The sequence below is a fragment of the Pelobates fuscus genome, chromosome 2 (assembly GCF_036172605.1).
Source record: "Pelobates fuscus isolate aPelFus1 chromosome 2, aPelFus1.pri, whole genome shotgun sequence".
Lineage (NCBI taxonomy): Eukaryota > Metazoa > Chordata > Amphibia > Anura > Pelobatidae > Pelobates > Pelobates fuscus.
This window is the reverse complement of record NC_086318.1, coordinates 83,046,871-83,058,424: the sequence shown is the minus strand read 5'-3', so window position 1 is coordinate 83,058,424 and position 11,554 is coordinate 83,046,871. Positions and strand designations below refer to the sequence as shown.

General features: G+C 39.0%; 1 protein-coding gene across 1 annotated transcript; it reads left to right on the top strand.

Moving 5' to 3' along the window:
* Positions 1–1,167: 1,167 nt before the first annotated feature.
* OTOS (otospiralin) lies at positions 1,168–11,225 on the top strand. The gene is made up of 4 exons (XM_063440954.1): positions 1,168–1,349; positions 3,525–3,615; positions 4,620–4,646; positions 10,732–11,225. The coding sequence occupies exons 2-4, from the start codon at positions 3,555–3,557 to the stop codon at positions 10,917–10,919; spliced, it is 276 nt and encodes a 91-aa protein (XP_063297024.1). The 5' UTR covers positions 1,168–1,349; positions 3,525–3,554; the 3' UTR covers positions 10,920–11,225.
* The last annotated feature ends 329 nt before the right edge of the window (positions 11,226–11,554 follow it).

Sequence of the window (11,554 nt, the reverse complement as noted above, 5' to 3'; positions counted from 1 at the left end):
TATGTGGATTTGGGGTGTTGGCTGTGGGCGAAAAAGTGGTCTAATTCTGCTAAAATACGGTTGAATATTTTGGGGTGATTTAGGAGCGTGTCATTAAGTTTCTATTGGGATCTTGACGTGTATAGGGAAGGGATAGTTATGGTCATGGCAAGTGGAGCATGGTCAGACCAGGTGATCGGGCCATATGAGCAAGAGGATATCAGGTTGAGGAACCTGTGGGGGGAGGAAGAACAAGTCAATCCTCGAGTAAGAGCCTGTTGTATGAGAGTAATAAGAGTAATCCCTTTGAGATGGGTGACATGATCTCCAACAGTCGAATAGTTGGTGCGAGTCTAATAGGCGTTGGGTATTTGCTCTAGTTGATGCGAGGTAAGTGTCAGCGTGGGAGGTAGTGTCTAGAGGGCTGTCTAGTGAGATATTGATGTCCCCCCCCCCCTAGGATTAAGAGTCCCTCTGCAAAAGACTCCAGTTTTTTGAGTATCTTGTTGAGAGCTGAGTGTTCATATTATTATGTAGCCTCTAGAGCTACAATAGTCCTATGGAACTTCCTTCCCTGCTCAATTAGACTCTCCCAGTGTCCAGTCCTTTAAAAAAAATTCATTAAAAACGATTTTTATCAAGAAGATTAAACCGTTACCAATGTGCCTTTCCTCTTCTTCCCCTGCACTCTACTAACCCATGTCATCCTCTTACTGCGTTATATAATTATATTGGATACATTTTACTTTTATCTTTTGCACATTTACACCCAAATCTCCATAGAATAAAAGCAATTCTGAGCAGGGCCATCAGCACCTTCTTTTTATGTATGTCCAACATGTCCTACTATAATTACTTGTGTATTAGTCTACCTATTGCAAAGGACAGCAGAATATAGATGTAAACATAATAATAATAATAATAATAATAATAATAATAGCTAATTATCGGTAATGCTTATGCGCTGACATACACAACGATAAATATTTAGATTTTTTCACATGATGACAATTGTAGAAGGAATACTCTGTTTTATTTCTGAGGAAGGTTTGGCAGTACACCAGTAACCACACCAATCTGTCATTTGTAATCCTCGAAAATTCCCAGTGGATGCAAATGGCATATTTTACTCTAGTTATATTTTGACGTTAAAAAAAAAAAACACGAAATGGAACTGGCCTTCTTTTGAAACAGACTCCTGTTTATGTACTTAAGCTGTGTGAGGAGGAGGCAGCAGTGTGAATAGGTCGGGACGTATCTAGAGGAGGAATACAGGCTTCAAAGTAGGTAACAAGCGAAGGCTTCTGGGCAAGATATAAGTCTTCACAAACTAGTGACTAGAAGAACGTCTGATCAGGACAGAAGCACAGGTAACTCCATGCTCACTACTGATCTAAACAATTAACATCATTGCTCACCTGGCCTCTAACCATATTATAAAAAAGGGAAAGGCAGATTTGGGTTTGGTTTAGTTGTATTTTATTTTCCTGTAGTGATACAGCTTGACATATACATTTATAAATAAATGTATGTTATTATAGCAGAGAAAGCTTCTATTTATATGAGGACCTCATGACAAGATTCCAAGACAAATACTTTCTGACACTCCAGTTCACATGTTTTACGTGCATTTGCGCATTAACTATGCCTTCAGTATTGATTCTGTATATTTCTTTGCATTCCATTAGCAGCTAAGCATAATGGGCCATTATATCCAATGACTGCTTTCCTTTGTATTAAAAAAAAATAAATCCAATTACGTAACAAATTAACAGGGTTATTTACTACAGTGAACGTTGGTGAGAATTCAAAGTGAATTTCAAATGCAAGGCCAAAGTAGTTTAACTGGGAAACATAACAAAGTCAGTTATGCTTCCAATTTAGTTATTTAGCCTTAAATTCCCAACAATTCTCGCTTTAGTAAATAACCCTGTAAATGTTATATCTATATGTAATGTAATGCTCCTCTGTAGAAGGGAGAAAATAGATGCAGCTTGCACACATACTGCATGTCTTCTGTTTGCATTACTGATAAACATATTTCACCAAAATGCTCAAGAGTACCTTGCTGTATATGTTTGTGTGTGTGTGGACACGTGCAGTATGGTGCATTATGGAAAAATAATGCTATTTTTGGGGGTTCTGGAGACATCACGATAAACCATAAGACCAAAGGTCAATAGTTTTAATTTATTAATGTCTTACGCACGTTCCAATATATATTTTCTATTACAATATATTTGAGGTTGGGGTAAATGTATCACACTGATAGTAAGGGTTAATGGTTAGAGTTTGGATACTGTAGGAGTTAATGTTTAATTTTAATGTATTTTAGGGATTATTGGTAAGTGTACTGTATTGTAGGGGTTAATGTTACATGATAGTAGGATGTAGTGTAAAGGTAAATGGTTAGTCAGAATGTAGAGTAGGAATTACTGTTTATTAATAGTGCATGGGTCAATGTTTGATAGTGTGATAGTGATAGTGTGGCGTGGTGTAGAAATAAATGTTAAGTGACAGTGTAGTGTGGGGATTATTGTTTATTAATAGGGAAGGGATTAATAGTTAGTGGTAATGTAGTGTGGGGATTATTGTTTATTAATATATCAGTGGTAAATAGTGATAGTGTAGTGTGGGGATTACTGTTTATTGAAAGTGCAGTGCAATGTAGCCATTAAAGTTTAGTGTTATTGTAATGATATGTAGTGTAGATGTTAATATTTAGTGACAGTGTAGTGTGGGGATTATTGTTTATTGATATTGCAGAGGTAAATAGTGATAGTGTAGTGTGAGGATTACTGTTTATTGATAGTGCAGTGAAATGTAGCCATTAAAATTTAGTGTTATTGTAATGATATGTAGTGTAGATGTTAATGTTTAGTGACAGTGTAGTGTGGGGATTATTTATTAATAGGGAAGGGGATTAATAGTTAGTGGGAATGTAGTGTGGAGATTATTGTTCATTAAAGGACCACTATAGGTCCACCTAGGGTTATCCCTGCCTGCTGTAAGCAAGTTGTTTATTGATATTGCAGTGGTAAATAGTGATAGTGTAGTGATGGGGTTACTATTTATTGATAGTGTAAGGATTAATGTTTAGTTATAGTGTAATGTTTAATGTGCAGTGTTAGGATAATGTAGCGGTTAAAGGTTAGTGTTAGTGGTATTGTAATGATATATAGTGTAGGTATGAATGTTTAGTGACAGTGTCGTTTTGTGATTCAGGGGAGATCCATTGCTGCCATAGATTAGTGTGAGTTACAGTACTGAGCAGCATTAGAAAGGTAACAGCATGGCATTACCATCCACGCAGTATGCTAGTAAAAATGACCTGCCTGGTATATATATATATATATATATAAACACACAACAATTACAACAAAAGTAGCACATTATACAGAAACATTGATCATGTTACTAAAGCAATTGGCACAAAATGTAAGTGTATACAGTATATATATATGAAGGTAATGATCTGAAGTTTATTTCACTAGCCTATCCTTGTTTACCATGGAGTAAGTCTCTCACATCGTGTCATTTTACAGATTAACCCACGCAGTTCGTCATAGAAGGCAATGATGAAGTTGCTCTTCATTGGGTTATATTTCTCCTGCATCCTCCTGGGAACATTCCTGGGTAAGTTTAATAACCTTTATCTGTACCTTTCCAATTAACACAGCTAAAGTGTGAGGGCATCAGACAACGGGTTAACGTGTTTATTGTTAGGAGCTAATTTTATGAATCTATTAACTATGACCCATAGGCATCACTAGTGTGCTACATTGAAATGCAACATCTTAGATTTCATTTTCACATTTTCCAGGCAAGTTACAAGCAGAATTCATATATATTATCCCAACTGGATAGTTCAAACTCCGATGTGAGATCATTATGTCTGTGACTCAATAATAACAATTACCTGAAAATCTACATATGGATTTCTATGGTATATAACCAAGGCAATTTTATAAAGTTATATTTTCCAATTGGACCAACATTAGTTCTGTTCTTTCTGTTAAAGGAGTAACTTACACAATTCTACCATTAATTAATATGGAAATTCTATCCATTCCAACCTTGCCTGGCAGTTTAGCACGAGACAGTCAGACAGTCAGACAGACAGACAGATACACTTGTTTGTATACTGGACAGTCAGTAATTAGACTGTTGTGATGTTATAATACAGGTTTAGTTCTTTCCAAAATTCAATTTATTAATAAAGTTCCCATTTAAGCAGTTAATGTGACGGCTGTCTTATCTTGTCAGCTTCTACTCAAGCTGAATATATATAATGTATATATCTCAGTCTGCTTCCCCTTCACTCAGATTAACTGTTGTATAGCTGAAATTAGTAAGATGCAATTTAAAGGAAGAACCTTGAAGGTGTTTTGAACCTTTATAAATGGTTTAGTTTCCCTATCAGACTGTATGCGCTCTCTGGAATGTTGTTGCATGCACTCCCATGAGGTGGGTTCAGTGCCACGCTGTCTTCGGACACAGGGCCCTATTGTATGGGACACAGCCTCACTGTTAGGAATTCCTGCTGACATTTGGATTCAGCTCACACTTTATATTCTGAAAGTCTCCATTGTATTATTATGGCTCCTCTCACATAAAGTTTTCCTTTTTTTTATTTACAGATGCTCGACCGGTTTACGAGGAAAATGGTAAACATTAATGTACTTTTATAGCAAGCATGCAGTGTGGCTTGTGTTGGTGCTTGACGTTGCTGCATTTTTTGGGGGGGAAATATGAGATAGAAATGCCAAAACTCTGATCAAATCTGTGTTAACTTACAGACAAAACTCTGATCAAATCTGTGTTAACTTACAGACAGTTTGTAAGTTATAGAAAAACTGTAAGGCTTGCACATATCAACATAATAATACACAGAAACCCACGAGTCGTTGAGCCAGTCCTGATAATCTACCGTTTGGGCATTTTGAATGGGATGGGATCCTTATGCCTATGTTATACTTATTTAATGAGTGCCTATGGAAAAATGGCATATCCATATCCACAAGTCTATCATTACTGACAAATGCCACTTAAAACATAAATCAATCATTCCCTAATTGGTAATGAATACAAAAATAAATATAGTTTGTGCAATATTGGTGAATGTAAGGGTTTTGTATGTAGGACCATCATGAATGCTTGTGAATGTCTTAAAGGGACCCCTACAGCATAGTCAGTGCTCTATCCAAGGGGATTCTATCCAAGGGGATGGCATAAAGCATACACAATATCATTGTGTATTGTGTGTAGTGTCAATGTGTGTATTAGAGTTTATGTGTGCAAATTATCAGTGGGTGTCCATGTTCTAGCATATCCACAATGTCAGTTCATTTATGGCAGTGTCCCTGTGTGGGTATAATAACAGTAAATATGTATGTTGGCATATTGTCAATATACTTTGTATGTTGATGTTTCGGAGTGCGTGTTGACGATTTCAGTATGTTTGTCTCAGTATTTCTGAGTATGTGAGTGCAGTGTCTGTTTATGTATGTAGGGGTATTCTTGTGTGTTTGTGTATGTGCAGTATATGCTTATTTTGTTATACTTGCTCGTGTGTACATATGTGCGCACCGCACAATGTCTTGTCAGATGTGAAGTGCAATCCCCATAATGCTCAGCCAGACTTATGGGATAACTAAGTGTAACTGGAACTATAGTTCACAAAACACCCACCACATGTTTGTAAAGTACACCTCCCATGGCTTAAAGCAGTGGCGTACATACCAGGGTCGCAGGGGTCGCGGCTGCGACCGGGCCCGGCCCACCAGGGGGCCCGGCCGCCCCTACGACCCGGTATGTACCCACAGGGCCAGCCTCTTCTGCTGGGGGGCCCAGGAGCCGGCCACCTCCGGGCCCCCCGAGGCTGGCCCTGCTGTCACCCGGCTGGCGGGCGTGCGAGGGAGCACTGTCCCCTGGGTGCTCCCTCTTCAGCTCCCTCGCGCACCGCACTGAAACCGGAGCCGGAAGATGACGTCATCTTCCGGCTCCGGTATCAGTACGCGGCGCGCGAGGGAGCTGAAGAGGGAGCACCCAGGGGACAGTGCTCCCTCGCGCGCCCGCCAGCCGGGTGACCAGCAACACCACTGGACCCCAGGGAATCCCCCCAGCTCTCACACAGGTAAGGAGGCTGGGGGGATTAAATTAAAAAAAAAAACCAGAAAAAACGTGTGTGTGTGTGTTTAGTGAGTGTGTTAGTGAGTGTGTGTGAGAGTGTGTTAGTGTTAGTGAGTGTGTGTGTGTTAGTGAGTGTGTTAGTGAGAGTGGTAGTGAGTGAGTGTGTTAGTGAGTGTGTTAATGTGAGTGTGTTAGTGTTAGTGAGTGTGTTAGTGTTAGTGAGTGTGTTAGTGAGAGTGTGAGTGAGTGTGTTAGTGTTAGTGAGTGTGTTAATGTGAGTGTGTTAGTGATTGTGTGAGTGTTAGTGAGTGAGTGTGTGTGTTAGTGAGTGTGTTAATGTGAGTGTGTTAGTGTTAGTGAGTGTGTTAGTGTTAGTTTGTGTTAGTGTGTGTGTGTGTGTTAGTGAGAGAGTGTGTTAGTGAGTGTGTTAGTGTTAATGTGAGTGTGTTAGTGTTAGTTAGTGTTAGTGAGTGTGTTAGTGAGTGTGTTAATGTGAGTGTGTTAGTGAGTGTGTGAGTGTTAGTGAGTGTGTGTGTTAGTGAGTGTGTTAATGTGAGTGTGTTAGTGTTAGTGAGTGTGTTAGTGTTAGTGAGTGTGTTAGTGAGTGTGTTAGTGTTAGTTTGTGTTAGTGAGAGTGTGTTAGTGAGAGTGTGTTAGTGAGTGTGTTAGTGTTAGTGTGAGTGTGTTAGTGTGAGTGTGTTAGTGTGTTAGTGTGAGTGTGTTAGTGGTAGTGTGAGTGTGTTAGTGTGAGTGTGTTAGTGAGTGTGTTAGTGAGTGTGTTAGTGTGAGTGATTGTGTTAGTGAGTGTGTGAGTGATTGTGTTAGTGAGTGTGTTAGTGAGTGTGTTAGTGAGTGTGTTAGTGTTAGTGAGTGTGTTAGTGTGTGTTAGTGTTAGTTTGTGTTAGTTTGTGTGTGTGTTAGTGAGTGAGTGTGTTAGTGAGTGAGTGTGAGTGAGTGAGTGTGTTAGTGAGTGTTAGTGTGAGTGATTGTGTTAGTGAGTGTGTTAGTTTTAGAGTGTGTTAGTGTTAGTGTGTGTGTCTGTTACTGAGTATGTTTGTGTGCGTCTGTCACTGAGTGTGTGTCTGTCAGTAAATGTGTGCGTCTGTTCATGAGAGTGTGTGTGTGTGTGTCTAAAGCACTTACCTTTCTCCAGCGCCGGGCTCCCTTGGCGCTGGGGATCTCTCCGTCCCGATCCGCCTCTCAGCTCCGAATGCACATGCGTGGCTTTCCTATGGACGTTCAGCGTCTTCTCACTGTGATTTTCACAGTGAGAATCGCAGAAAATCCTCTAGCGGCTGTCAATGAGACAGCCACTAGAGATGGATTAACCCTCAGTGAAACATAGCAGTTTCTCTGAAACTGCTGTTTTCAGCTGCAGGGTTAAAACTAGAGAGACCTGGCACCCAGACCACTTCATTGAGCTGATTTGATCTGGGTGTCTGTAGTGGTCCTTTAAGTGTATGTGTTTATGCATGCACTGGCGTACATACCGCGGTCGCACGGGTCGCAGCCCTGCGACCAGGTGCCCGCCCGCAATGTGTTGCGGCCCCAGCCCGCGCAGAGTAAGCGGGGGGGGGGGGGGGAGGGGGCCACAGATCAGTTTTCGCACCGGGGCCCCATGGGTTGTGTGTACGCCACTGGCTTAAAGGCTGACTGAGCTTTGAGGTGAAGTGAAGGTCCTGATTTTTATTGTTGCCCCACAGATTGACAAGTGGTTGATTCACCACGAATATTAGGTTCCCATATATGAGTTCTGTATCTTCAGGTCAAAATACTTCACCTGATTCATTATTCAAATTTGCGAGGGAGCTTCCTCTTGTTTCCAATGACACATGAGAAGTAATCATGCCATGTTGAGAACTATTTTAGCTATGTACCTATTACGATGTAGGAGGTAAAATGCAGGTCCAAATATGAGAGGGCCAGTTGATCATCTCATGTAATTAATAGCAAAAGTCAATAAGTCTAAAGAGAGAGACACCACATTTTATTGCTCTCTGTTAATTTTGTTTCCCTGAAGTTCTGCATCCTAAAATCTGTATTTAACCCCTTAAGGACCAAACTTCTGGAATAAAAGGGAATCATGACATGTCACACATGTCATTTGTCCTTAAGGGATTAAACTCTCTGCACTGAGTTTCTCCACCCGATTTGCATTGCATTGGCGTTTGCCAGAGTTTTTGTGTTTAAAAAGCTTCCTTCTTACCTATAACAATGAATAATAAATATCTGCACAGACAACACTTACTCAAAGGAATTTGTCTTGTAATACTAATTGTAGGGAGTTGGTGGAATATTTTCAGCACCCCCCTACAGAGAACAAAGGGAGGGCGATGATTGGCTTAGAGGTGTTACCCGCTTTCTCATCTGAAATTTGTTTTACTTTAAAGCTGAGGACAGGTATATATCTTTTAAGTTTCTAAAACTATAAAAGTCATACAAAAAAAATATAGCTCATCCCTAGCTTGGAGTGCCCATTCACAATATTTGGAACCTATGCTTTACATTTCACATAACAATAATAACACTGGAACTGGTGTCATGTTTCATGACCTTGGCTTAATGGCAGAACGTTTGTATTTTTGGAACTTTTTCTTACTGAATAATAATATACTGATTACTTCCTCTGTCTGAGTTGCCTGCCCTCTGCTTTGCCTTGTGACACAAGGTCATTGTGAATCTCCTTGGATGGAGCACTGATTGTGTACAACAGTATTTCTACTATGTAATATGATGGCTTTATAAACACATACCTCCAAACATTGGAAGTGGCCAAACAGGGTCACATCCTAAAGGTGTGAGTGGGGATGTGGCCAGGGAGGGGCTGTTCAAATAAATTTTAGGTGACTTACTAATAACAATTTATGTAATTAAAATGTAATTTAGAACACGATGTATCTTTTTTACACAGGCTGGTTTCTAAGCTTATTTATTGAGGTTTGAAGATATTAAAGTGATTATTATTACTGTGGAGCTCTGACACACCATCAATATGGAGTTACCAGAAAAGAGGGATATTCGAGTAGAAAAGAAGGACAGAGTGGGCTAACAAAAAAAAAAGACATTTGGCTAAAAATAAGGACTGCGCATCCTAAATATGGATACTTGAGATGTATTGCAAATATATTTATGTTTGTCACAGAGAAAACAATAACTATCCCTTACTGAGATAGTGAGTGATATACTAAAGTGCCTGAATAAAAGCAGCTCAACACAAAAAGTGGAATACCTTAATCCACAATAAAGTGCAAAATATAAGAATAAAAAGGTATAAACAATATACCAGCAAGTGGAGCGCTATAATGAATATTAATATAAATAATGAGGGGGTATACTCACCCCTCCAACATAGTGATACAATGTGTCCAAATGTACATACAAAGTAAAACAACAAAAAGAGAGAATATAGTGCAGATGGTTTACAAAAATAAAAAATGAATAATAGTAGCAATTGGTTGAAACCACTCACGTGGGTTGGAGCCTATAAGCTATTGGCTCCGTAAGTGACTCCTTTTTGCTCTTGAGGCAGCAACACACCCCTTTATCCCAAACGATGTTCTCCCGAAGATATGGAACAAGCAGAGAGAGAGAACCTCATAGGTGGTATAGTACAGATAGTGTATACAAAATAGTGAGATAGTAATTGTTATGCTCACCTTAGACAGAGCCTTGAATTCCTGGCTCTGAGGTTTGTTGGCAATATGCTAATTTATTGGGATAGCATTCCCCACATAGTGTTCCTGGAGGCTAGAAAGGACTATATGGACTGATATAAAAAAATATCGATTTATTGTAGAGATAAAAAATAATAAAAACAATATTAAGACTTCTCAAAAGCATATAAGCTAAAAGGTGTCACACAGCTACTGAGGAAGCTCATACAAGAGTGAAACGCGTTTAGCTGGAGTTTTGGACTTTTATACTTGGACTTTCTACATTTTAGCTTATATGCTTTTGAGAAGTCTTAATATTGTTTTTATTATTTTTTATCTCTACAATAAATCGATATTTTTTTATATCAGTCCATATAGTCCTTTCTAGCCTCCAGGAACACTATGTGGGGAATGCTATCCCAATAAATTAGCATATTGCCAACAAACCTCAGAGCCAGGAATTCAAGGCTCTGTCTAAGGTGAGCATAACAATTACTATCTCACTATTTTGTATACACTATCTGTACAATACCACCTATGAGGTTCTCTCTCTCTGCTTGTTCCATATCTTCGGGAGAACATCGTTTGGGATAAAGGGGTGTGTTGCTGCCTCAAGAGCAAAAAGGAGTCACTTACGGAGCCAATAGCTTATAGGCTCCAACCCACGTGAGTGGTTTCAACCAATTGCTACTATTATTCATTTTTTATTTTTGTAAACCATCTGCACTATATTCTCTCTTTTTGTTGTTTTACTTTGTATGTACATTTGGACACATTGTATCACTATGTTGGAGGGGTGAGTATACCCCCTCATTATTTATATTAATATTCATTATAGCGCTCCACTTGCTGGTATATTGTTTATACCTTTTTATTCTCATATTTATGTTTGTATTATGATGAAAACATTTGAGCTAGTAGATGATACATATTCTGACATTTCTCTATTTTATTTTTATTTTTGCAGAACCACCATATGAAGAGGCTCCAGCTCACCCATATTGGCCCTTTTCCACCAGTGATTTCTGGCAATACGTGGAACACTTCCGCAGTATGGGAGCATATGATAGAATAAATGACCTGGCACGCACCTTCTTCGCTCACTACCCCATAGGAGATACCTTGGGATATAGCAGCCCTAATCATGAGCACTAGAAGTGCATTCCAAGTGGCTCTTACTGCCTCACAACAGCTGTACAAAGACAATTTACACAACGCCTGACACTAGAATATATGGGTGAACCAAGTGTCATCAAATTCCAAAACAAGCCTTATCAAATCAATGTATCTGAATACCAAGCAAATCCCGGCTTTATTGCAGAGCGATCTACGTTCTTTTTTGTTTCTGTATATTTTTTTGTAGGTGTAGATTTCTAAATATGCCAGTGTTGTAAAGAAAATCCACGTGTTTCTATTGTAAAGCAATAAAAACGATTACGGAATAAAACTAACTTCTTTCTACATGTTCTCTTGTGGCTACATGTGAAGTAGTTTGGCTACTTCGGCCTTAAATTTGAAATTCACTTTGGATTCTCACTTGAATATTCCCAATAGATATAGATGCAATTTTCCAAAACAAAGGTCTTTATTAGCTCAAATAGGCATACTGTAGCTTATCTGTTTATATTCATAATTACACAAAGTCTACAGCCCTAAAGGACAAATGTCACCTCAAAACTATTTTTCAATATTATAATCCCAAAGAAAAATGAGAAGACCTAATCCTTGCCTTTATTATATAATAGGATCCTTCAGCCATTTACTGTATATGCACCTTGGTTCACACAGTG

Bases quoted from the DNA above. Each gene is read 5' to 3' on its own strand.
- OTOS (XM_063440954.1), top strand. From the start codon at position 3,555: ATGATGAAGTTGCTCTTCATTGGGTTATATTTCTCCTGCATCCTCCTG. The intron at 3,616-4,619 runs GTAAGTTTAATA...TTTTATTTACAG, and splicing joins CCTCCTGGGAACATTCCTGG to ATGCTCGACCGGTTTACGAG. The intron at 4,647-10,731 runs GTAAACATTAAT...TTATTTTTGCAG, and splicing joins ACCGGTTTACGAGGAAAATG to AACCACCATATGAAGAGGCT.